Source organism: Actinia tenebrosa, unplaced genomic scaffold (genome assembly GCF_029948245.1).
Source record: "Actinia tenebrosa isolate PJP-AT-01 unplaced genomic scaffold, QUT_ActTen_1.0 PGA_scaffold1__47_contigs__length_23844297, whole genome shotgun sequence".
Lineage (NCBI taxonomy): Eukaryota > Metazoa > Cnidaria > Anthozoa > Actiniaria > Actiniidae > Actinia > Actinia tenebrosa.
The window spans coordinates 19,025,525-19,051,211 of NW_028292578.1; the positions used below are offsets into that span (position 1 = coordinate 19,025,525).

A 25,687-nucleotide genomic window follows, 5' to 3' on the forward strand; every position below is an offset into this window, starting at 1 on the left:
ACAACTGAACAAGTACATCAGCAGTTGCAAGAAAATTGACGATAACGCAAAGAAACGGTTAAGCCAGCATACGTGGGCAGTTTTAAAAATCATGACTCATTATGACGATTGTCACTTCTTTTTATTAGAGGTAAATCGAGGTTAAATACAGAAATCCTAGACGACCAGACCAATTAAGGCGACCACCCTCTGTTCAACGACCTTTGGTCAATATTTCAAAGATATACACACTCATTTACTAGCGGTATAATGTGGTAGGAAAAATATAAAATGTACACTTGCCGCGATCTTTACCCGTCTGTCTGTCTTTCTATCTCTCCCTCTGTCTGTCCTCAGCTACTCTATCTATTTTATCATATTAATTATCCTCCTCAGGGATATTAAAATCCTCAGGTATGACGACCTCCTTCAAGTTTTCCATTCCTTTTTCTGGTTCATCAGCGATTAGTATCTCAATCAAATTCAAACACGTTTTCTTTGCTTCTTCATCTTTTTCCCATTTGTGGAGTTCTCTCAGGATTGCATATATATGTTTCTCTCTCATTACTTTGCGGCCATGTGAAGTTGCACAAAGCTGGAAAAACAAAGAAACATAAAAAGTTTACTGGCGCCGAAGAGACCCAAGTGGATGCAATATTTAATCCCACGTCAGGTCATTAAATATTTTTGGTTTTATTTTACGTCATTCCATGTCTCGTGTAGATTTTTTTAATAATAATCAGTTGAATCGCAAGTTTCCAATGAACTGTTTGACAGCATATGGTGGTTAGTGTTTGACCATCATTTGGAGCAGATAATGAATTTCAAAGACTTTTATCAAGATTAAAATCCAGCGATTCTGAAGTCTTGGTAGACTAAGAATGAAAGCAGTTTCAGACAACGTTGAAATTATAGTTTCAAAGTCATAACCAAAACATTACAGCCAGTCAAGTTCAGTCCAGCAAGTACTTTTTCAGTAAACAATTTACTTCTCGTTCCTCTTTGCTTGTACAACTGGGTTTCTGCTTATCTTTTGACGACCTTTGCTCTCAGACAAAAAAAAAACGGTTTCTTTTCCAGTGTACTGATAATAATTGACCTTTTGGGTGAAATTCTTTTCCATTCCAAACCACTTGTTATTCCCTTAAGTATCATTTTATTGTTTACTGATAACCTTTGAGGAAATATAATAACAATGGTATATCTTGCAGAAATAGTTTTATTCTCAAGGGGGTAATGACAACAGTAAATGCACCAAAACTGAAAAGACTATGTTATAGGTTATCATTAGCAGACATAATTTTTTGTCTTGCGTAAAATTTTAACTTGTGGATTCCAGGATTTAATGGTGTATTTGTAATGTAGGTACCTGTGTAAGTGCTTCAATCAAAATTCTTCTAATGCTAGGGTCTGCTTCACGCTGTTTATTCTCATCAAGGTATTGTAAATCTGGAGGCAGCTTGTCCATATCAGCTTCATCTAACTCCTCTCCACCAGCCAGCGGCAAAAGAAGGTGCGGCAGTATGTCTACCTCATCACTCAATAGCCATTCATGGTACTCTATTGGATGATTTACATATGATCAAAGGTTAGATAATAGGGAAAGTATAGTGTGCTATTCACAACAGATGTTGACTTCCCCCATTGAGGAAAGTGAATCATAGGTACACTGCTAACATGTGAAGGAAACATACATTTTCATAATGGCTGATAAGTGCATGAAAAAGAGGTCACCCAACCCATTAGTTCACAATTTAGCACATGAAATGCATTCATAGAAGAAAAAGAAAGAAAAGTATAGAAATTGACCTTTTGTTTTGACCTGAATTTGTGCTATCACCCTTTATTTTGAATGAGCAGCCTTGCTTGATGACTGTATGGCCTCATCATTGTGCACTCGTCAGCCATTATGAGAATTGTTAATGGTTGATGTAGTGATGGGGTCACTCTCCTCTCATCACTGCAACCTGGGTTCATGTCCTTATTCCATTTTTTTGTTTGAGTAGAGTAGCCTGTTGGTTCTCTCCTGTGCTTTGAGAGTTTTTCTCTGGGTTCTCCCATCTTCCTCCCTCCATAAAAATCAATGATAGGTAACACAACGCTACTTTGAGTGTTTTTCTCCAGGTTCTCTGGTCTTTCTCTCTTCATAAGAATCAATGATAGCTAACCAATTTATTATTAATACACCTATCCTACCTCAAATGCTGACTCACCAGTATCAAAACAGCAGTTCTTTAATACAGCCGCCATACCTCCCCTTCTGACAAGAGACTCTTCATACATCGTGAAGGGAAGAAGCCGTTGTATAACACATCGACTCTTGTCTAAGACCATCTCACGCACCTCCTTCAATTGAGTCAAGTTCGACAACATAGGTGCCAAATAATGTAGCTTTGCATTTGGATTGTGATCTAGTTTAGAGGAAGTATCCACGATTTTGAACATGTCGAAGCTCGGAGAAGAAGCAAGTTTTTGAGAACCCTGTTCAGTTCTCGTCAAGTTTGAAAGAATGAAAGCAATTTTATCTGCCTCCTCAAACTTTGGATCCAAAGTCATTTCAATCAACTCATCTAAATTCTCACATTTTAGGATAATATCCGCGGTGGGAATTTCTGCAGAGAGATTTACAACAGCCGTCAATGCTTTGCCACAGATCGTCTTGCTAGGATCACGTGTTAACTTGGTTATCTTTAAAATAAATTCCGGGTGGCTTCGCAAGAACATCTTACCCTCATCTGATCCAGTTAGGCCTGTAATATAGTCCAGGGCAAAATATTTTACATCTTCGCGAGCATTTTTGTCTAAAAATGGCAGCAACTCGTTCACTGCATGTTCATCCACTTTGGCCGCCATGTTGGACGTGTGTACGAAGGAAAGAATGGCGCGAGTTCTTTTACACAAAGGTATCCCAAAAACAATATTTCCAAAAAAAATGTAAAAAAAAAGTTTTAATAAGTCTTAATTTATATATCATAAGGAGGGATTAAATATAATTTGATATGATATAATTTAATATTATATAATATTATAAAATAGCATTTAATTTTTTAAATTAAGATTTCGACATTTATCGACTGGGCTAGCTGTGGTATATCCAAATGAAGACATCTTCTAAGACATGTATGTTAAGGTCACGGACATCGCAAAGACATATGTCAAGTATTGTCTTTGTTTATCGTGATTTTAATATATTTTGCAAGTCTCCCTGCCTCATGTCTTGTAAGAGGTAAGCTATATTTTCACTCCAACAGCTAGTGGAATTTTTAATCATATTTACTTCTTTTTTATTTATTTGGAATTCTTTGGCGCGTTTCGATTGAATGACAGCTGATTGCGATTCGTGTTTCTACTCACGATTTTAGGTCCGCGTGCAGTTTGACAGTCATATACGCGTGCAGTTTGACATCTCATAATACGCAATTGTGTTCTACTTTACCCACAGAAACTCTCTACCACAAGTTGTGTTTTTCGTCAGTGCGGAGAAAGTAACTCGAGTTATTACTTCAGCTCTAAAATGTTCAAGCGTTCTTCACTCAGGCACCAGCACGCGTCGTTGATCCTGGAACATCCGATGGAAGAGACGAAGAGACTCAAGGAGGATTCACAAGCGAAAGTAGGCTGGAAACGCTGGGGACCTTATTTGGGTGAGAGACAGTGGGGGACACTACGAGAAGACTACTCCGCACAAGGCAATTCGTAAGTTTAATATATTTGTAGCTAATGACACTTCTGTTACTGTAACTGTTCTAATACTGTAACGCGTTTCCTCTCAAATTTCAACCTTTTCTGGGTGTGTACTTCTCTTCTTCTTCCAGCAACGCTTAAAAAATGAGTCTTTTATTACTGGAATTTGAATAACATTCTTTCTTGTGGCTTGTTGCAGATGTAATGGTAGTTTATCATTAATAAACTTATTATTAGTTATATATAGTAGCTGTAGAAACAGCTGTTAAAGCACTGGTAATATAATATACACTAATTGGGTGAGGCAGTTTGTTGCAATAATAGCAGACTTTTTAAGCTTAATGGATATGATAAAAATCAAAGACCAAAGTTCATTTAACGTTGAAAATTTTCCCCTGGGTTTTGTAGATCAATACATAGATTAATGCACTGTCACACCACCATGGTTAGCTAGCTAAGTTGGTAAGAGCACTGGTCTGTTGTGTGGGAGATCCCGGTTCAAGCCTTGCCGGGACTAAAAATAACTGAGGAAAAGGTGCTGCCTTTGTAATTACATTTGCAAATGGTTAGGCCTTCGCGTGGCTTGGATGACCATGTGACTATGAGTTTATCAGTTGAATTACTGTCAAATGTTATCCTCTATAGACTAACCAAGAACCAATTAAATTAAAGAAAGAATTCGAAAACAATGCCAAGTCAATGTTGAGGCAATCAAAAACCTAGCCTGCACGAGAATAGTAATTTGACCCTGATGTTATGTGTAAACAGTTCACACCTCCCTTCTGAATAATGTCGATTCCCATGGGGTTGCTCCCCCTCCCCCCTTGGGGCTGGCTTAACATTGATAGGTGTATAAATCCTTATTTATAGGGTGGTTTGTATAGCAGTCCTGATGAGACAAAGTATTGCTTTAATTAAGGAATGGTCAATGCTTAGCATGCATAATATATGCAGTTCTGGATGCACATGGGAGGTTGCTTAATAAGCACAAAAGAAGCGTAACAGTCATACAAGGCATAGCCGGTTTTGTGTGATATCTGGATCTTTTGGTTGAGACATCTCAAATGTCGATCATCTCAAATCTAAAAATTTCCCACATTCATTGTTCTACCTCTAGCTCCCTAGTTACTTTTTCTATGTCAGACAAGCTAAAATGTGTTTGATATTAACAGACACCAATTGCTGAAATTTGTAAATGTCTGTGTTAGAGTCAATGAATTCTAAAGGTACATCAAGAAAAAATTTGATAACTACTAAAAAATCTTATGAATTCAAGTTTGTTGGTCAGACATTATGTATTTCCATTGGAAAAACTACCAATTGTTTGTTTGGGCACTTAAGCATAATAGCTAGGCCTAGGATCGGTTTACTGTTTTTTGAGTTGTCTTGACTTTTATATCCATATATCTACATTGGATGACAAGTTAGATTTTGAGTGTCAAAAGAACAACAGAACTTTATGAATACTGATGGTGATACACTGAGAGAAGATCTAGCGACACTGTCTTGGTGTTTAAATGAAATTAATTACATGTCACCCCAGGCTTTTTTCAACAAAAGCTATGCATTTTATCGAATTAAAACATAAAAAGTAATGCTATGTGCTCTTTTAGTTGGGAATACTTACCTCATGACCATGCACGGTCTCGTTCATACCGCTGGGGAGAAGATGGTCTGTTGGGAATTACAGATGAGGAGTGTCATCTCTGCTTTGGCCTGGCATTGTGGAATGAAAGAGATCCAATTCTGAAGGAGAGGTTTTTTGGGCTCACAGCCGATGAAGGTAAATAATCAAGTGGGGATAAAAACAGTGGAACATTGAACCCTTTTACTCCTGGGGACCAGGAAAGAGGTTTGAAATAATGAGCATTTGAGATATTGAGGGTAAAATATTTCAATAATGCAAGTTTATAAGATGCATGCATCCTCAAGTTCAAGATAACTGGGAACTTCTAGATAACTGGAGTTTGAGGTAATAATTTTGTTTCAATAAATGCAATGATCAACAACTAAGAACACAGGAAGCCCAATTAGGTAAAAAAAATCAGGATAATAAAGGGATTTAACAGTGGTTCCACAGGGTGAACCTTCTTCCACTGAACTCCAATTGAAATTTAGAAGTTGCTTTTTGCAGAGGGAAGAAAACTTGGGTGCTTACCATTTGAAATAATCCATCCAGTTGGAAATTTGTTTGCTAATGATAAGAAAAGAGGGGGAAATTTTGAATTCTGACAGATGGTATACGTGTCTACTGGAAGATCCAAAAAGAGCAGGAAAAGTTATCGCAAGATGAGTTTTCTGGAACTTTCCAATCAGAAGATACATACCATTTGTTTTTCCAACTGGAATTTCCAGTTTTTCCTGGTAAATGGATAAGATAGAACTGGCAATAAGCAACCTTTCTCTCCAAGATTATGACCCGGGTCACATATATTAGTAAAAGGCAAGCATTCCCACTACTATGGCAACCAGCATGTTTCCCTATATTTATCAATATTTAGATCTTATTAACCGAGCGGGAGGTCTGTACGGGATAATCTTGATTAAGTCAAGATTATCCCGTACAGACCGACCAAGCTCGGTTGATAAGAGTTTTATTATATGACCACTTTTCACTGAAAAGGACAAAATGTTTTCGCTGTAAGATTAATATGCGATCGGACCGGTTAATACCGGAGAATCTAGACCATTCCATGATGCGACCTATCCAATCACATTGCTCGATTTGCTAGTGTCCAGGCTCTAAGATTCACGGTCATATAATAAATGCATTTAAAGGGAATATGTCAATTCAATCATACACCCTTTAGGCTGATTAAAGGGCATGGCTGACTCACAGAATAAATTGAAATTCAACTCATTAGGTTTCGTGGAAAGAGGAAAAATAGAGAGCCCAGAGAAAAACCCTCAAATCAAGGATGCAAACTAATGGCTACTCTAATTACATGAGGATATATCCTAAGACCACGGAGGTGAAAATCAAATGCTCTATGCATCTTTTCACAAATATGTGTAGTGCTAGTATTTGATCTTCAATGCAGCCAGCCTACCTTTATATACATTTATTTTATTATTTAAATAATGTTTGATACTGACACACACAACTCTCCCAGGTAACCATGGCGAGGATGTGAAGGAGTGTTACTACTACCTTGATTCAACTCCAACCCACTCATACATGAAAGCATTATACAAATACCCACAAAACGAGTACCCTTACAGCTTGTTGGTGGAGGAGAACAAGAAGCGATCCAGACATGAACCAGAATATGAGTTGCTTGACACAGGTATTATTTATGACTTTTTTCTATAGACCAAAATATTAATTGAAACCTGTGAACAGGCACTAACGTGGGCTTTAGGGTAATTGACTTATAAGGAGTTTTGATGTTAGCTTGAAGGTTTGACAAAACTGCCATTATGCGGTTTTGTTGTCTACATTTGCCATGTCCCCTCCTCTCCATCCTTTTCTCACTTCTGCTGCTATTTCTCCTTCTTTCCTTTTCCTCCCCTCCTTTCCCCGTTTTCACTTTCTTTTTCTTATTTTTCTTTTCATTTCATGCCTATCCTTTTCTGGTCTTCCCCTCCTCTCCCTTCTGTTCTGTTCCCCTTCTTATCCAGACTTTTCTCACCTCTGCCAACCCTTCTCATTCTCTCCTTTTCAACCTTTCACTCACTCTTTCTTTCCTTTTATTTTCTGCCTATCATTTTCTCCTTTTCTCCTTCCTCCTGTTCTGTTCCCATCCTTCTGCACCCTTTCCTCACCTTTGCTCCTCCTTCTCCTCCCTTCCTTTTCCACTTTTCACTCTCCTTTCCTTTCATTTCATTTCCATTCTTTTTCTGCTTGTCTCCTTCGGCACCCTTTTCCCACCTTTAGTTCTCCTCTTCCCTTCCTTTTCCACTTGTCACTCTTCTTTCCTCTCATTTCCTTTCATTCTTTTTCTGCTCCTCTCCTTTCTGAGAGCACAAAGCGCAAGTGCGCACTTTCTATTGCAATATTGCATCTGATTTGTATTTTATAAAAGAAATTCAAAACTTGCTGTGCTGTGTGCAGCTATAAAGCACTTGGGGATTGGCAGAACGCTAAAGAAGTGTTGAAAAGCACTCTGCTATGGGTCATGCTTTTCTTAACTGCACTTCTCTTGTGTTCTGTCAAACCCAGCATGCGCACCCAGCACACCCACCCAGCACGCTTGCACGTTTTCTATTTCTTCAAGGATGATCAAGTGACTTCCATATATAAACATTTCACAGGTGCTTTTGATAACAACCGTTACTGGGACATCGACATAGAGTATGCCAAGAACACCCCTAACGACATCCTCATCAACATCATGTTAACCAACCGTGGCCCAGACACATCAAGGATTCACGTCCTTCCGACCCTGTGGTATAGAAATACTTGGATCTGGGGCTGCAAACACGATGGGTGGACTGGTAAACCAGCGATTGTCGAGACAAGCCCTGGTGCAGCTGAATGCTTCCATGAAGGGTTTGGAGGATTCATGTTTGTTAATGATGTTGGCCCTGATAATAAAATGCCGGAAATGCTGTTTACTGACAATGAGACAAACACTTGGGTAAGAATCGAATAAATGCTTGCTGCGCTCTTAAGTAATAGTCCTTTTTAGCTTGGGCGTAACATTTTCCCCGTTTTAGACCACATGTCATGACCACGTGTCATTCCCTAGAGTAGTATTTCTTTGTTTAGCGGTTGCGCATGAATATAGATACAACTCAAGTAAAGAATATTATTCTCAAGAAAATGACACATGGTCTGAAATAGGAAAACATTGCGCCCAAGATAAAGAAGTCTATTAACAGTAAAGAATTGCGCTTTCCTTCGGTCGACAGTGCAAGCACATCACGTGCGCACTGTCCTCTTTAAGTCTATGGCCCTCATCGAAACGTAAATAAAGGTACAAATGATGTCCTAGGCTGGACTTTAGTCTTGAAAACGAGTGCGCACGCATAAAACGAATGTCAAAAGAATGTTACCCCGCCTTGTTTTCAATGAACGCTTCGTTGTCTTCAATCTGAAACACCCTGATTTTGAGAGTTTTAAACCAACCCGCTTTGCCACAGTTAGGACGTTTCACCAAGTCTTATATCACCTTTCTAGTACGTTATTTTATATTTGCATGTATTTTTTCGTATGCTTTACGGCCGCGCAGTTAAGACGTTTGACGGAAATCACATGTCACTTTCCTAGTACGTTCTTTTATATTTACATGTATATTTTTCTACGCAGCGTCTTTTCAACGGGTCTCCTAACTACACTCCTTACGTCAAAGACGCATTCCATCGTTATGTTGTAAACGGCGAACGCTCTGCCGTCAATCCACAGAAGCGAGGAACCAAGATGGCGTCCCATTACGTGTTGGAGGTTCCTCCAGGGGGCCATCACGTCTTGAGGTGCCGTTTGATGGCTGAGAATGAGATCTCTTCAAGTCCTTTTGCAGAAAGATCTTTTGGTTCTGTGCTTGAGAAGCGAAGGAAAGAAGCTGATGAGTTTTATAAAGCTGTGATACCTGGTATGTTGGGATTACTTCGAGCAGACACTTGTAATTATGCCGTGACTTGATTCTACCAAGAAAAACTTGGTCACTCTCACTGGTCCAAAGGACGGAGAGCCAGTATCAAAGGGCAGGGGACTTACTAGCCTGGGGGAGCTATAACCAGCCTGGATAGCAGATTAGAAAGAGGTGTGGGCGGGGGGGGGGGGGGGGGGGGGGGGGGGGGCTAAAATTGAAGTTTGAAATTTTGATGTTTCTTGGAAATCGGAAGCATTGAATAAAGAGTGTGGCTACACCTTGTAGCTGTTTCATTACGGGACTGATTTCACTAATAAATATAACACTAATAAACTATGTACGTTTTGTACAGACTCTCTCAGTCCAGAGGAACGCACAGTATGCAGACAGGCCTACGCTGGCCTGTTGTGGAACAAAATGTTCTACAACTACGTCGTGAAGGACTGGCTGGACGGTGACGAAGACATGCCAACCCCACCCGATAGCCGGTATCAGGGGAAAAATTCGAACCCGGACTGGAATAACCTTTATGCACGGGATGTGGTTTGTGTACCGGATAAGTGGGAATACTCAACGGTAAGTTGTTTAACAGGCAATAGGCCTTTTGCAACAACAGGTCATGTGACCTAACCCCAACCCCCCCCCCTCCCCCGTAAAAAAAGGAGGTTGTGTCAAAATGAACACCAGAAATGGAAAGAGTACCTCAATATTAGTAAGAAGGCAAAGTTTTAGCTTATAATGTTGACTATAGTAGAAATGGCACGGAATACTTGCCATCCAGCACATTCTTTTCCCATACAAATCCTTATAAAATATTCAATTTTGTATTTAATGGCATTTCTCCTGTGTTACATGTTATACGAAGAAAAGACATGAATATTGACACGACTGAAACAAACACTTCTGTTTTCAAGAGAATGTGAAAACATTGCGTCCAAGCTAAAGTGGTCTATTGCAGATTTATCTGTTGCCACTTTTGGCTCAATACGTACAAGAGACAAAAATGGAAATGCATCTTTAAATACGTTAGCGGTGAATAATGTCATTACGCCAAAGGGGATGATATGTGGTTTGAAATGGGGAAATTTAAGGTTATTTAAGGTCGAAGATTCGGTGGTAGGTGGGAACTGAGGATCAAACTAAGATCCTTCCCCCACCAGGGGCAGATTCAGGATTTTTCCAGGGGGGTGGGGGTGCACCATCCAGGATTTTCGTTTTAGGAGGGGGTGCGCTCTTTGCTTACAAACTCAAACACCCAAAATGCATTAGATATCAGCCAATCTAGGGATGAGGGTGTGCTCCCCCGCACCCCTCCCCTAGATCCGCCCCGCTTCCAGCCCTCCTAAAGCCACTTTCATTGTTGTATTCATCGATCAGTCATTTTCAATATTATCCAGATTTCAGCTTGTGACTTAGCCTTCCAAGTGCTTCCTATGGCAAAAGTCGATCCAGAGTTTGCCAAGAGTCAACTGCTGCTCTTCTTACGCGAGTGGTACATGTCTCCTAATGGCCAGATTCCCGGACCCGAATCAGACCTCGATGAAGCTCAACCTCCTGTTCTTGCTTATGCGTGTTACCGCTTGTACAAGATGACGGACAGGAAAGGTCATCGAGACATCGCTTTCTTGGCCAAGTGCTTCCATAAACTGCTCATCAATTTTACTTGGTAAGATCCTTCTCCTCTTCTTTCCTTCTCCTCCTTCCTCCCGTCCCCGTCCCCGTCCCCGTCCCCGTCCCCGTCCTTCTCCTTCTCCTTCTCCTTCTCCTTCTCCTTCTCCTTCTCCTTCTCCTTCTCCTTCTCCTTCTCCTTCTCCTTCTCCTTCTCCTTCTCCTTCTCCTTCTCCTTCTCCTTCTCCTCTTTCACTTTTTACTTCATGTCCTCTTCTTTTTCTCCTTGTTTTTGACGTTCAGTTTCTAAAACTCCATTTCCTTCATCATAGGTGGGCAAACAGAAAGGACGCATTCGGGAAAAGTATTTTTGGTAACGGGATTGTTGGTAAATAAAAGCTTCTTCTCATAAATATCTTCAGTTGTATTTAAGCATACAATGAAATGTTATCAGTGATAATTAAGATTGAACCAGTCGCAACTCCCTAAAGTCAACACAGGTAGATTTAAAAACTCGGTTATCAATAGAGCTATTTTCAAATATGAATTACCTGTTCAACTACGATAATTACGTACTGCTTTGCTTACCAAGCTGTTTTGTTTCTTGGCGTCAATACATTAGTTATTCATTACATTTGTAGCGTTTGTCTATCGCCAGTTGACATGTAAATAAGAAAGGTATATTTATTTTATTGATTAAAGGCCATTGACTGATTGATTGATAGATTGACTGATTGATTGATAGATTGATAGATTGACTGATTGATTGATAGATTGACTGATTGATTGATAGATTGACTGATTGATTGATAGATTGACTGATTGATTGATAGATTGACTGATTGATTGATAGATTGACTGATTGATTGATAGATTGACTGATTGATTGATAGATTGATTAACAGTTTATAATCTAATTGTCAGGTAAAACAGTAAAGGAAGAATCCTTTACGTGTGGCACAGCAGAAAACAAACAACAAGAACAGCAGACTGTGGTCCAGGTATGACGTTCAGCACTTCACAGATTTGTGGGCTTGATTTTTTTTCTGCGATGCGTTTGGCATACAGAAAGTTAGAGTTAAAGGAAATTATAGTCATACACTTTGCTGCGCCCCGGGCGGGGGGTTCATGTCATTTCCCTCCATGGAGTGGGCGGGGTGGGGTAGTCATGTCATGCCATTGGTACCGCATGGATGGCCTTCTACTGTGCTGGGATGCCTGTGTTATTTGATTGTATGGGGTGGGGTAGTCATGTCATTGATATTCCTTATATCGTATTACAGGCAGATGGTACCGCATGGATGGCCTTCTACTGTACTGTAATGCTTGGTATTTCCTTAGACCTCGCTGTACATGACCCTTCCTATGAAGACATGGCGTCCAAATTCCTCGAGCACTTCACTCAAATAGCCGACGTGATGAACAACACCCCAGGATTCTTGTGGAACGAGGAACATCGCTTCTACTATGACCATGTCCACACCAGTAAAAATTCCCGCTCAACCTTGCACATGCACTCTATCTCGGGTCTCATTCCCATGTTGTGTTGTACTGTGATTGAAGACGAGCACGTCGAGAAGTTACCTTCCTTCAGGAAGTGCTTGGAGTGGCTTCTGAAGAATAAACCCGACTTGGCTTCCAAGGTAAAGACGAATCTCATGAGACACCTTTTCCCTTTATACGAATCTTTAGCGAGAAAAAAAACAACAACAAAACAACAACAACAACAACAAACAAACAAACAAAAAAAACCTCAAAAATTCATTGGCAATCGTTATGAATGAAGCAGTACTAAAAATATAGTTGATCTTAATTCTTTTCTTCGATCGTTTTTTAAACTAACATTACGCTTTCCCGGAATTTCATTTTTCTTTTAACTTTCTCAAATTTTTATTTTTTGCATCTTTTATTGAATATGTTAGAATTTGTTGTAAAAAATGTGAATGTAAATTATATTATTTTACGTGGAACATGCATGGAGTGAGTGCTCGGGCAATTTCCCGCGCGAGCCAACGTAACTAAAGCACTCGACGCCACATCAAATCGAAATTTAGCAGATAACTTTTTGCGAAGAAGGAAGAAGACCCTTGAAACAAGGAAGAAAACCAACAGGGCCCGGTTGTACGAAGGGTGGATAGCGCTATCGAACGGATAAATCCTTATCTAGTGGATAAGTCGATGCTGTTATGCAATAAATTTATCCACTGGATAAGATTTATCCCTCGGATAGCGCTATCCACCCTTCGTACAACTGGGCCCAAGTCGTTACTCACATACGACACCGAGCCCGCGGGAATCAGTCAAACCAGCGCACACCACTCGCGCTTAGCTGTGATGTAATTTGTTCATTCATTACACACACCAAAATTTCTAAAACCCAGTTAATCTCTTTTTTTCACTAAGATTTCTCTCCTGGATCCAACCAGTGAAAGTCAGCGTCATCGTCTCCTGGCTATTTTCTCCAGAGAAAGATTATCCCGCGTGCTCAAGTTTATGCTGGACGATAAGGAGTTTCTCTCTCCTTTTGGCATCCGCTCGCTATCATTGGTTCACAAGGATTGTCCAGTGGAGGTGAGCTGTGTATGTACTACAGAGGAACTAGAGGAGATTAGAAAGGTCATATATGAAGGACGTTATATTGCAGAGGAATCAGTGGGAAACACAAGTGAGCACGGCCCGATTTGGCTTGGCAGTGAGTATCTGAATACAGAGATATGCGATATATGCTTCACTTGTCACGCACAAAGGCTTCACTGTGTGACTTTCATGCATAATGCTCAGAGATTCGTGACAGGAGAAAGGAATAAATTTAAATTTGCACATAGCTTTGTACAAAAACCTTTGTGCGTAACGAACGAAGCATATGAAACCGGGATGGAGTCGGCAAATTCTTTGGGTATTACAGTGTATCGATGTTTGTTATCTATTATTGGTAAAAGACATAAAATATGTCAGCAAATGCTCCCACTCCTTTGAAATTTTTTATAAAATTAAAGCTCTCGGGAATGCGATTTCCTGTGCCTCGGTTTTTGAGCGCTAAAGTTATGTCAAAGCTTTAAGCAACTCATAACAGAAAATAATTTTTGGCTAAAAGCGTGGGGGCCTCGGCGTTCCTGTTTTCCCCTCATTGAATGAACCCTAAGAATTATTTTCCTCTGTTTTTCCAATTTTCCAGTAAACTACCTAATCGTGGACGCTCTTGAGAGGTACGACTTCTTCTACGGCGACACATTCAAAGTAGATTTCCCATCGTACTCTGGGAACCGTTTGCGCCTTCATGACGTGGCTCTAGAGCTCTCCCGCCGCTTGGTGTCGCTCTTTCTTCCTAACGACCATGGGCGTCGCCCTTGCTACGGGAACAGGGAAAAGTACACGTATGACGTCTACTGGAACCAACTGTTACAGTTTTATGAGTATTTTAATGCTGATAACGGACTTGGTTACGGAGCAAGGTATGTGGTACACAGGAAATGACGTCATTTATGAATTTCAGAGGTAGACTGGTCACAAGCTATGTCATTGTCTTGAAAATAAGATTCTTTGTTTGAGTTGTATCCATATTCATGTGTCCTCTCGTGCGTAACCTTTAAACAAAGACTGAAATGATACCCTGGTAAAGAGGTCTATTGAATGCTAAATAATTATGAAATTGCTTACTATTTTTTCAGCCACAACTCTACCCTGGTGTCTCGTCTGCTTGACAAACTTGCGTCAAACAGATAAGTCGTCTGTCTGTCCGTCCGCTCGTCTTCCATTACGATAACCACGAACCCCCGACAATCATGTTGCTTTCACGTTGCTTGCTGGTTTCTTTGAGAATAACTTAGGCGTGGACCAGGCGTCAAACTTTTTTTATGAACTGAATGCAAGAAAACAAAGGGAAATAAGCTGCCTTGCTTTCTTTTATCCAATTAAATTCAGCACACAAAAAGCTAGTCTCCCATGCATCCGTTTTTAGTGTCGGTCGACCGACACTAAAAACGGATGCGAGGGAGACTACACAAAAAGCTCGACTCGGTTTTATATGGTCGAAATCAATTGAATTTTGTCCCAACATCCACTGCACAATCAATGTAGGTGGACGTGTATCGTTTTTATGCTTCATTTTTTTATTTCAAAAAAAAATACTGCTAAAATAGCTTCAATCAATGGATAATAAGGTGCTACACCAAAACAAATATGTCTATGTGCTAGAGCACAATGCATCATGGGATGCCTTTCAGGAAAAATACGGTACAAACCCCTACTATTCACTGCGCGTGGGAATCGTGCTACAAAGTTAATGTCATGGTTACTAGCATGCCAACGTGAGAAAGAAACATATATACTCATTTTCAAGATGTGACTGTAATTAGAACAGTTTATTTTTAACGTAAGATTTTTTGATAAAATCCTCAGAAAATAATATAAACATAGCAATAACAAAATTATTAAAAATTAACACTGGAAAATAAAGTATTTTTAATATATAATGGATAGCTTAAAGCAGTAGGTAAATGTAAGATGACTTTAAAATAAAAAAAACTTATTAAAATAAGTTAATAGCACCTAAAACAGTAGCTCCCCGGCCTGAGGAAGGAAAACAAAAACCTGTTGGTTAAGTAGTACCAAGTACACTTCCTTCATGTAAGCGATCTTAAGATAAAAATTCAGTGAACATACTAAAGTTTACTATAAAGAAGAGAGAAATTAGAACCAGTTAATTTAAATGAATTAAGATTAAAATTTTAGAATAAACTGATAAAACTGTGGCAATTCAATGTTGTTTGATGTGTTTTTAAATAGTAAGGAAGGAGCCACAGAGCACCCAAAAAAGTGGGCTAAGATTGAGACTAGTATGGGAATAAGTAGGGGGGGGGGGGGTATAAAGATTGGAAAACATAAGAGACTAGTATGGGAAATGGGAAAAAGGAAGGTAGGCTGTAGCCCCCTGCCCCACCCCCTCCAAGGTCCCTGTAAGGTCAGCACCTGGCTGTCTTCCTTTCTCGTCTTGCTGACATATGAAGACAAAAAAAGAAAATACTCGAAAATACTTAGACAGGTGAGGGAAAAAGAAACAAGTAAACGAAGGGGGAAACGGAAAATAAATGAGTGGAAAGAAAAGAACAGTATTAGTTAGGCACCAAGTTAGTGGTGGTTGGGGTTCCTGTGTTAACGATGAGAACCTTGGGTGTTTATTTTAATTCTAAGGCGGACGTGCATCGTTTTTATGCTTCATTCTTTATTACAAAACACTGCTAAAAAAGCTTTTATCAATGGATAAGAAGCTTCTACACAAGAATAACTATGTTTACGTGCTAGAGCACGACACGGCAGAGTCTAAACGCCTACTTGAAGACAAGGAACGAAAGAAAAACTGGAAAAGATGGGGGCCATACTTATCTGAGAGACAGTGGGGGACGGTACGGGAAGACTACTCAGCTGATGGCTCGTGGTGAGTATTAAGAGGTCGTGTTCACAGTTCAAGTATCTAATAAGCTAGTTATTTAAATACGTACAGGGTCAGGGCAGATAATATAACTTGTTTTGAGATTACATTAACTATATGATACAATTTACAGCTTATAGATAGAATGATATTCAAATAATATAGAAAATTTTCTAACGCTGTATTTTGAGTCAGTTTATCGTAAAGGAAAGGTCGCAATGAAAACAAGTTTAGCTGCAGTTAATCAAGGTCTTGGGGGATTATGGATAATTTCTGAAACTACAGTCTTAGCTCAAGCAACTCATATTCAGCATATTAATTTTTAAAATTTAGTTGGGATTATTTCTCACACGACCAGTCCAGATCAAGAGCCTATCGCTGGGGTGAAGATGGTCTACTTGGAATAACTGATCGCCAGTGTAGGTTATGTTTTGGACTTGCCCTTTGGAATGAAAAGGATCCTATTTTGAAAGAAAGACTGTTTGGTTTGACTGGAACTGAAGGTATAGTTAAAGTTGGGGTGTTGTACTTTCAAATATTATCAATACTCTGAAACAGCCTCTGGGATGTTTTGTCTGGGCACAGCTAACTTGCAATTGTTTAGTTTGAGTTAAGTTTTAAGTAAGCTGTATGGGATGGGCTCGGAAATCGTATATTAAGAACATATGTGTAATAGGTAAATTATGAGCCTTGTATGAAACGACTGAAGAAGAGGGCCAATGAGCCTTTCACAACTTCAAGTCACGTAAAAAATGAGCCAGCTCAACTAGAAACAGTGGCCAAAACCGCTGTCCATGGTTTCTAGTTGAGCTGGCTCATTTTTTAGTGACAACAACCAACACCAACACCAACAACAGTCTTTCTCAAGACTACACTCACCTGGACGATCACATTTCACAACAAATTGAATAACCATATTTTACATTTATGTATTTTGTTCTATTTCCCAGGTAACCATGGTGAGGATGTGAAGGAGTGTTACTACTACCTTGATTCAACTCCAACCCACTCATACATGAAAGCATTATACAAATACCCGCAGAATGAGTACCCTTACAGCTTGTTGGTGGAGGAGAACAAGAGGAGGTCCAGATTTGAACCAGAGTTTGAACTCAATGATGCAGGTACTAATTTGACCTTTTCCATAGATATTTGTTAAAACCCCAGAGGGGGTGAGGGTAGATCAGTCCCCTCCCCTCCCTGGGTCAAGGGAATTGCTTACTATCATTCACGTGACTTTTTGGAGTTGACTGGGGGGCAAACAAGCGGTTGACTGAGGGGCAACTAGCGGATGTTAAGTCAAAGCATGTCAAATTAAATCCCCAAACTATTGTATTTGACTATTTTTACGACATGAAACCAGAAAACAAAAGATCAAAACAACCTCCAAAATTCTACAAGGCATTAAAAGCGCAGCTATTACTGGAAGTGACGTCTATTGATAGCAACCTATTGAGGGTATACAATCACCTCCAGGGTCTCTGGTTCGATTCCTGTACCTGTACATGAGTAGAGTTTGTTAGGTCTTTCCCAGATGAGGACCTAGGGCTACCCTAAGTGTCTTTTTTTTGTGTGCTTATTTTTGTTTTCTTTGAATTCAACCAGTTAATGTGCATCTATTTTGTAATTATACTTCTACTGCTAATATAATAATACTATCATAAAAGCGATAAGGCATTGCTTTAGCATTTGATGATGACATGTTAGAGAATTTTCTCTGGGAATCTCAAGCTGCTTCTCCCTCTACAGAAACCTAACAATTTAACTTCCAATTACATCTGTGAGTTACTTATGCACAGACTTTGTTTAAGATAAATTTGAAGATATTTTTAATATTGATAATAAGTGCACTGATTGTATTAAAGTCTGTCTGTCTTTGTTCTGTCTGTCTCTATAGGTGTGTTCGAAGATGGTCGCTACTGGGATATACAGGCAGAATATGCCAAGAACACCCCCAATGACATCTTAATCAACATCACAGTCACAAATCATGGCCCAGAGAAAGCCAGACTCCATGTCTTACCAACATTATGGTTCAGAAACACCTGGATCTGGGGGTGTAAGCATGAGGGATGCTCACAGAAAGCAAAGATCAAGGAGACCGATACATGTACTGTTGAATGTTGGCAAGAAACTTTGGGAAAGTATATATTTGTTGCTGATGTTGGACAAGATGGTAAACCTGTTACTATGTTGTTTACTGAGAATGAGACTAATTCTGAAGTATGTTTTATATATATTTTTTGTAGTTTCTTTTTTTCTTATACATATTTATAATTTTTGGAAGATGATGATGATGATGATAATGGTGGTGGTGGTGTTGGTGGTGCTGGTGATGATGATGATGATGGTGCTGGTGATGATGATGATGATGGTGGTGGTGGTGCTGGTGGTGATGATGATGATGATGATAATGGTGGTGGTGGTGTTGGTGGTGATGATGATGATGGTGCCGGTGCTGGTGGTGATGATGATGATGATGATGACTGATGATGATGAAGATGATGTGGATGATAAAGTTGATGACAATGATGATCTACACCTAGCAACATGTCTTACCAACATTATGCTTTACAAACCCCTGGAAATTATACAGGGAAAATTGCAGACTTTACATATAAATTCCATATTGTTTTGATCTTTTGCTGATTGGATTCACATGGTTCATAGTGCATTTTGGGCTTGGTATGCAACATACAACATGCAACTTGCCAATAACCTTCACAAACGTTTTTGAAATAGCTGTAAACTCTTTATACTGCAGCTTCTATTTAACTCTCCAACGTATACCAAATACACAAAGGATGCATTCCATCGCTACATCATTCAAGGACAAAAAGATGCTGTCAACGATAAAAGACACGGAACCAAGGTGGCTCCCTATTACGTGGTAGAAGTCCCTTCTGGGGGAGAGTGCAAAATGAGATGTCGTCTTATGGCCCTAGATGAGGTCGTCAAGGACCCTTTTTCTGAGCGGTCCTTTGGGGCTGTACTGGAACGTAGGAAGAAGGAGGGTGATGAATTTTACGAGATTGTTATTCCATGTAAGGAAACAATTGTTGAGCTATTTTAATTTATACTGGATGAGCGTATTATTGCACTTCATTTTCTTCAAGTGTTCTGGGTTGGTAGCATGCAATATCCTGGTCTCTGCATTGATGCAGTCTTTAAGATCTTTCATCTGAAACAGATTCAAAAGTTTTCTGCCCTATTGTTTCAGCCTCTTCTGCTGAACAAGCTCTAGTTAGCCGCCAGGCCTATGCTGGTTTGTTATGGACCAAACAGTTTTATCACTACATCATCAATGACTGGCTAGAGGGTGACCCAGGAACCATTACGCCGCCAGCATCTAGACTGTCAGGGAGAAATTCTAACCCAGAGTGGAGGCACTTGTTTAACAGAGATGTCGTGTCCATGCCGGACAAGTGGGAGTACCCTTGGGTGAGTTTTGGTTTAGAGAATGTCAAGCCGCTTTCTCTAAAGCACAATGATGGCAGCCATGCATGACAGGAGGCGCAGCAATAGAGTCTTATTCCCCTGGGAAACTGAACTCTTTCTCGTGTAAATTAGATTAAACCAAATTCAAATGTTCATACCTCCTGTTATGGTGATGCCAAGCCTATATATAGAGGCCCAAATGCTTTGCCCAGTCTCTGAGCTTCAGAGATTCATACCTAGTTTCCAATTCATTCCAGCCAAAAAATAGATAATGTAATGTTTTTTATTCAGTATGCCACATGGGATTTAGCGTTCCACATGCAACCCATGGCTCGAATTGATCCAGAGTTTGCCAAGAATCAGCTGATGTTATTTTTACGTGAGTGGTACATGGCTCCTAATGGTCAGATGCCTGCCTATGAGTTTGCTCTTAGTGATGTCAACCCCCCTGTTCACGCTATGGCATGTCACTTTGTTTACAAGATGACAGGAAGAAAGGGACACAGAGATGAGCTGTTCCTGGCCAGATGTTTCCAGAAGCTTTTAATAAACTTTACCTGGTAGGCCAGAAAGGCATTGCACATGTTCTGACATTGAACTTTTCTAAAATAGCACACAAACCTGCCCAGACTTGCTTAGCTATTTGCGGGGAGTGTATTTTATTTAACTATTGTAAATGATCTTTAAATATTAATAAATTGTAATTGTAATTGTAATTGTAAAATAGCAAAAATGGTGCATTGTTGTCTAGCTTCTGTACTAAAAATCTTTTCTTCATCATGTCTTATTTGGTATTGTTTGTACCCAAGCTAGACCAGCATGCACCTTAATTATTTAACTACAGAAGATCGATGGAATCGCATTCAAAGAACCCATGTTTATTAAAGGACACTGGACGAACCCAATCCAAGAATTGAAACCAGTTTTTCTGGTTTGCTTGTTTTGGCAGGTTTTTATTTTTGTATTATATTTGCATGTACAAACCTTATGAATATTTTTTACATGTATTTAAAAAATCACTGGCCCAAAAAAGTCTCCTCTGTCCTTCATTCATTCATCTGATGATATAATAAAGAAATAAGTGGTGTTATTCATAATTTGTCATAATTTCTGTTAGGTGGGTGAACAGGAAGGATCCAACAGGCAACAATCTTTTTGGTGGAGGATTTCTTGGCCTGGATAACATAGGTAAGCTTCGTGTGACACTTTTATTACCAGGCTGAGTTTTACTGTGAGTGGTATACCTGTGGAAGTGCACTCTCCTCTCAGCCCTGGTGTCTCTGGGTTCAATTCCTGGACTTGTGAGTAGAGTTTGTTAGGTCTCTCCTTTGATTGGAGGGTTTTCCCCATGGGGTTATAGAAATGTGAAAAGGAATAAACTGTGTTATGAATTATGGATTAAATGTGTTCTACATTTCCCCTTTGATTTTTAGGGATCTTTGATCGCTCAAAGGACCTTCCAGTACAAGGCAGCCTTATGCAGGTATAAACATGATTATTTATTGAAATCATTGATTATGACCAAGTCATACATGACCAACAGAACTACATAGTTATATTCCTATTGGAATGCTTGTGTTTTTCCTTTCTAATGTGTCATTGATCCACCATGTTGAAATCCCAATATGAGCTGATGGATGCTCGCATGGATGCTTTCTGTTTTGTTAGAATGCCATGGCATTTATATCCTGCCATGTCTCCCATTATAGCCAGGCTGATGGTCCTTCATAGTTTTGTGTTGCCTATGCCTGTGTCGTTTCACTTCATGGAGTGGGTTACTACCGGCTGGGGTAGTGACGTCATTTTATTGATATCCCTTGTATCCAGCCACATGTACCCCATAGATAGCCTTCTGTTGTTTCAGAATGCCTGTGTTGTTTCGCTGTATGAACTGGGGTGGGGTGGGGTAGTCATGTCATTGATATCCCCTTATATCCTATTAAAGGCTGATGGAACCACATGGATTGTGTTCTATTGTACTGGGATGTCTGTGTTATTTGATTGTATGGGGTGGGGTAGCCATGTCATTGATATCCCTTATAGCCTATTACAGGCTGATGGAACCACATGGATGGCGTTCTATTTTATTGGGATGCCTGTGTTTTTGATTGTATGGGGTGAGGTAATCATGTCATTGATATTCCTTACATCGTATTACAGGCCGATGGTACCTCATGGATGGCCTTCTACTGTGCTGGGATGCCTGTGTTATTTGATTGTATGGGGTGGGGTAATCATGTCATTGATATTCCTTATATCGTATTACAGGCCGATGGTACCGCATGGATGGCCTTCTACTGTGCTGTAATGCTTGGTATTTCCTTGGACCTCGCTGTACATGACCCTTCCTATGAAGACATGGCATCCAAGTTTTTTGAACACTTCACTCAAATCTCTGATGCTATGAATACAATGGGTGATGGCTTAGGCTTGTGGGATGAGGAGGATGGCTTTTACTATGATCATCTTATGTGTCCTATATCAAAGAAGAGCCAGCCACTGCGGGTGCGCTCCATGGTGGGAATCGTTCCTCTCTTTTCTTGTCTCGTCCTTGAAGACGAATTTGTTGAGAAACTGCCTGGCTTCAAGAAACGACTTGACTGGTTTTTGGGAAACAGAAAAGACTTGGCGTCTCAGGTAAAGTTTGACTCTTCAGAGATGATGGTGGTGATGATGATGTATTTGTATGTATGTATGAAGATGATCGATGATGATGATGATGTTGATGGTGGTGGTGTATGTATGTATGATGATGATGTTGATGCTGATGATGATATTGATGGTGGTGGTGTATGTGTATGTATGTATGTATGAAGATGATCGATGATGATGATCAGTGATGATGATGCATGTGTATGTATGTATGAAGATGGTCGATGATGATATATGTGTATGTATGAAGATGATCGATGATAATGATGATGATGATCAGTGATGATGATGATGATGATGATTTATAGATTTTTCTTTTCATTTTTTTCCAGGTATCCTACATGCAAACTGACGGCCAAAGCAAATACCATCATTTACTGGCAATTCCCACCAAAGACCAGCTTTGCCGAGTACTCAAACACGTACTGGATGAGAATGAGTTCCTCTCACCTTATGGTATTCGTTCCCTATCTCTCTATCACAAGGACAACCCATACAGCCTTAAAGTGGGCGAGGAAGTATACAGTGTGGAATATGTACCAGGGGAGTCTAATACCTTCATGTTCGGAGGCAATAGCAATTGGAGGGGTCCAATATGGCTGTGCTGTAAGTAAATTATTGGTAACTGAAACCTATTTGTTTCGTTGAAGAGCAGAAAGTGTGTCGTTCGAGTCTTCTGAGGCGGATTTTTTGGAAGGTGATTTTTGCGGAGGGAGAAAAACTGGAGGATCCGGAGAAAAGTCTTCGAAGCAGAGTAGAGAACTAACAAGCAACTCTATTAATAAATGTATAATGTTAGAGGGGGAATGCGGAGCATAATTTTGGTTGAGGAGGCTCGGGGGGGGGGGGGGGGGGGGGGGGCGGTAACCCACGAAAAACTTTTAAGCTGAGACCCTTCGAAGTGCAATTTCTAGTGTTTTGAGGCGCACTTACAGCATATTTATTGCATTGGCTATTGATATTGAGACCCTTGGAACTGGAATTTCTAGTGTTTTAAGGGGCATTTACAGCATATTTATTGCATTGGCTATTGATATTGAGACCCTTGGAACTGGAATTTCTAGTGTTTTAAGGGGCATTTACAGCATATTTATTGCATTGGCTATTGATATTTTAACTAGCAAACAAGTAAATCAAAATATGTCAGCAAAATTATTAGGAAGCTCATCCCCCTCCGCGGTCCCTGTGTAAATGTAAGGGAAACCTTTATAATATGTTGAAATGATCAAGATTCCACCCTGATATCTCTAATAAAATACTTTATTAGCATATTTTTTGCTAAAAAATATAAATATTCGATTTCCTATCCCTGACCTTGTATTTTTTCTTTCTAGTGAATGCCCTTCTTGTCGAGTGCTTAGAACGTTATGACTATTTCTATGGTGAAAGTCTAAAAGTGGAGTGCCCAACAGGCTCGGGCAACCTGATGCGACTAAGTGACGTAGCTCAAGAGCTTTCTCGTCGTCTGACGTCATTATTCCTACCTGATGAGAACGGTATACGACCCTGCCATGGCAACGAGCACCAATATGCTGATGATCCAAACTGGAACCAGTTAGTCCTGTTTTACGAGTATTTCCATTCCGAAACTGGACGGGGATGTGGCGCTAGGTAAGAAAAACACGAAACGAGCTCAAGGTTTTTAACCAAGAGACAATGCAGTTTTATAACAAAAGTCAGTTATGGTTTTCGTCGCGGCTATGGTTTTGGGAAAACAATGGCAGATTTCGGATACCTAGAGTCTATTTTCTTATCTTGGTCCTAAAGTTTTTTCTTGCAGCTTTATTTGTTTAGACACTTTCACTTTGTGTCAAATGTTTCTCCATTTCAAACCATGTGTCATTCCCTTGAGTATAGTTTCTTTGTTTTACACGTTAGAACCTAAAACGTTTCGTAAATATTGCTTTTAAAAATAACGAAATGGAAAACAATACTTCCAAATTAATGGAGTCCGTTTGAAACAAAAGTAATCCAAAATAACCTAAGACGCAATCTGTCAAGATCCAATCTCGTATCCAGAGCCTTTGTTTCTTACTGCGCATGCTCGACGAAACATGCGCAGTACGAAATAAAGGCTCTGGTTACGAGATTGGTCAAGATCCTTTTGGATTCACATGCGCGCTCTTGATCAAGATGTAATCGGCTTTAAAACACAGCTTATTGCAAAGTCACGGTACGCGGGAATGGTACCGTAACGGTAACGGCGCAGCAGCCCTCCACCACAGTTTTCACAGTCGTGGCAAAATTGGTGGGTTATCATGGCCTTTTTAGCGCACTTTAGTTTTCGTCTGTATCTGAGCCCTTTATAACAATTTTTTTTCTAATTCTATTCTCATATGTTTTTTTGTTACAGTCACCAAACAGGATGGACAGCTGTTGTAACTTGTCTCTTGGATAAGTTATCAAACCATAACAGCTGAACTCAAGTCTGGCAGAACTGTTGCGTTTATTTAATCAACACTAAATATTTATTGGAACTGTAGGAGATTGAATCATTCGCACATTCATATATCCCACAATAACATGTTTTCGACATAGATACGACTTACGTAGGACCGCGGAGCTAGGGGAGCCAAGGGGCTAAGGGGCTTTAGCCCCACCAATAATTTTGCCGCCATTATTGATTCATTTGCTTATTTTTTTATTTGATATAAAATTGAGTATTCGGAAGAGAGATTTCTGAATTATTAGCCCCCCCCCCCCCCCAATCCAAACGTTCCGCGGTCTCTGTTACAGCCGACTGTTCGTACTTTTTTGCTGTATGCTTGAATTATTAGATTAGTCGTCGTAGCTAAATGTAAGTTAAATCGCATTCTGAAGTCTACAAAATTTTCACTTTTTGAACTTCCAAATTTACCTCGAGGATTTAAGAATTCATTTCCAAATATCCAGGCGCAATAAACCGATCCCGGTTTTGATTGTCCACCAAAACAAAAAGAGAGTTTTTTCCAAATGGAATACAGAATGTCCGATCAACAAACACGAATTCATAAGACTTTTTAGTAATTATTGATATTTTTCTTAATGTACCTTTAGAATTCATTGATTCTAAGACATTAATATTTTTATCGGTGTCTGTTCCATGCTGTATATCAAAAACACAATTTAGCTTGTCATCCAATAAGGACGACGTTTTCTCTTAAAATCGTTTCATCGTCCACACTAATGGGTATCAGTACATCTTGTCCGCCTAGAGTGGCAGTGAAGTTTCTCTCGTCTCACATCCTGTCAAACTCGTTGTTATTTTATTTTCATACTTTTTCTTGTAATGTATATCGCATATTCTATATCTTATTTTTAAAAATAATAACGACTTCATTAGGGTAAAACACGTGTCAGTAACTTAAAAATTTTTTTCCAAATT

General features: G+C 39.6%; 3 protein-coding genes across 3 annotated transcripts; 2 read left to right on the plus strand and 1 right to left on the minus strand.

Moving 5' to 3' along the window:
* Positions 1-99: 99 nt before the first annotated feature.
* LOC116293964 (co-chaperone protein HGH1 homolog) lies at positions 100-2,840 on the minus strand. The gene is made up of 3 exons (XM_031701467.2): positions 2,193-2,840; positions 1,349-1,539; positions 100-574 (listed from the first exon to the last, which is right to left on the minus strand). Exons 1-3 carry the CDS (start codon positions 2,830-2,832, stop codon positions 359-361), a joined length of 1,047 nt encoding a protein of 348 aa, XP_031557327.2. The 5' UTR covers positions 2,833-2,840; the 3' UTR covers positions 100-358.
* A 263-nt stretch (positions 2,841-3,103) lies between these two features.
* LOC116293963 (uncharacterized) lies at positions 3,104-15,560 on the plus strand. Its single transcript, XM_031701466.2, has 14 exons — positions 3,104-3,205; positions 3,422-3,675; positions 5,277-5,446; positions 6,777-6,950; positions 7,918-8,243; positions 8,915-9,197; positions 9,550-9,773; positions 10,595-10,863; positions 11,138-11,193; positions 11,730-11,806; positions 12,089-12,448; positions 13,209-13,497; positions 13,981-14,257; positions 14,474-15,560. Exons 2-14 carry the CDS (start codon positions 3,494-3,496, stop codon positions 14,526-14,528), a joined length of 2,742 nt encoding a protein of 913 aa, XP_031557326.2. The 5' UTR covers positions 3,104-3,205; positions 3,422-3,493; the 3' UTR covers positions 14,529-15,560.
* A 398-nt stretch (positions 15,561-15,958) lies between these two features.
* LOC116293965 (uncharacterized) lies at positions 15,959-25,018 on the plus strand. The gene is made up of 13 exons (XM_031701468.2): positions 15,959-16,239; positions 16,567-16,736; positions 17,184-17,357; positions 18,131-18,456; positions 18,998-19,277; positions 19,454-19,674; positions 19,963-20,231; positions 20,789-20,859; positions 21,105-21,154; positions 21,940-22,308; positions 22,656-22,929; positions 23,658-23,934; positions 24,677-25,018. The coding sequence occupies exons 1-13, from the start codon at positions 16,061-16,063 to the stop codon at positions 24,741-24,743; spliced, it is 2,727 nt and encodes a 908-aa protein (XP_031557328.2). The 5' UTR covers positions 15,959-16,060; the 3' UTR covers positions 24,744-25,018.
* Positions 25,019-25,687: the final 669 nt, after the last annotated feature.

What these genes read in the sequence shown, in the direction of transcription:
- LOC116293964 (XM_031701467.2), bottom strand. Translation starts at nt 2,832, where the DNA reads ATGGCGGCCAAAGTGGATGAACATGCAGTGAACGAGTTGCTGCCATTT. An exon ending in GAACTGCTGTTTTGATACTG is followed by an intron (nt 1,540 to 2,192) that starts GTGAGTCAGCAT and finishes ATCATCCAATAG; the next exon opens with AGTACCATGAATGGCTATTG. An exon ending in TGATTGAAGCACTTACACAG is followed by an intron (nt 575 to 1,348) that starts GTACCTACATTA and finishes TTGTTTTTCCAG; the next exon opens with CTTTGTGCAACTTCACATGG.
- LOC116293963 (XM_031701466.2), top strand. Translation starts at nt 3,494, where the DNA reads ATGTTCAAGCGTTCTTCACTCAGGCACCAGCACGCGTCGTTGATCCTG. An exon ending in ATAAGTGGGAATACTCAACG is followed by an intron (nt 9,774 to 10,594) that starts GTAAGTTGTTTA and finishes AATATTATCCAG; the next exon opens with ATTTCAGCTTGTGACTTAGC. An exon ending in CTGCTCATCAATTTTACTTG is followed by an intron (nt 10,864 to 11,137) that starts GTAAGATCCTTC and finishes CCTTCATCATAG; the next exon opens with GTGGGCAAACAGAAAGGACG.
- LOC116293965 (XM_031701468.2), top strand. Translation starts at nt 16,061, where the DNA reads ATGGATAAGAAGCTTCTACACAAGAATAACTATGTTTACGTGCTAGAG. An exon ending in GTTTGAACTCAATGATGCAG is followed by an intron (nt 17,358 to 18,130) that starts GTACTAATTTGA and finishes CTGTCTCTATAG; the next exon opens with GTGTGTTCGAAGATGGTCGC. An exon ending in TTACGAGATTGTTATTCCAT is followed by an intron (nt 19,278 to 19,453) that starts GTAAGGAAACAA and finishes CTATTGTTTCAG; the next exon opens with CCTCTTCTGCTGAACAAGCT.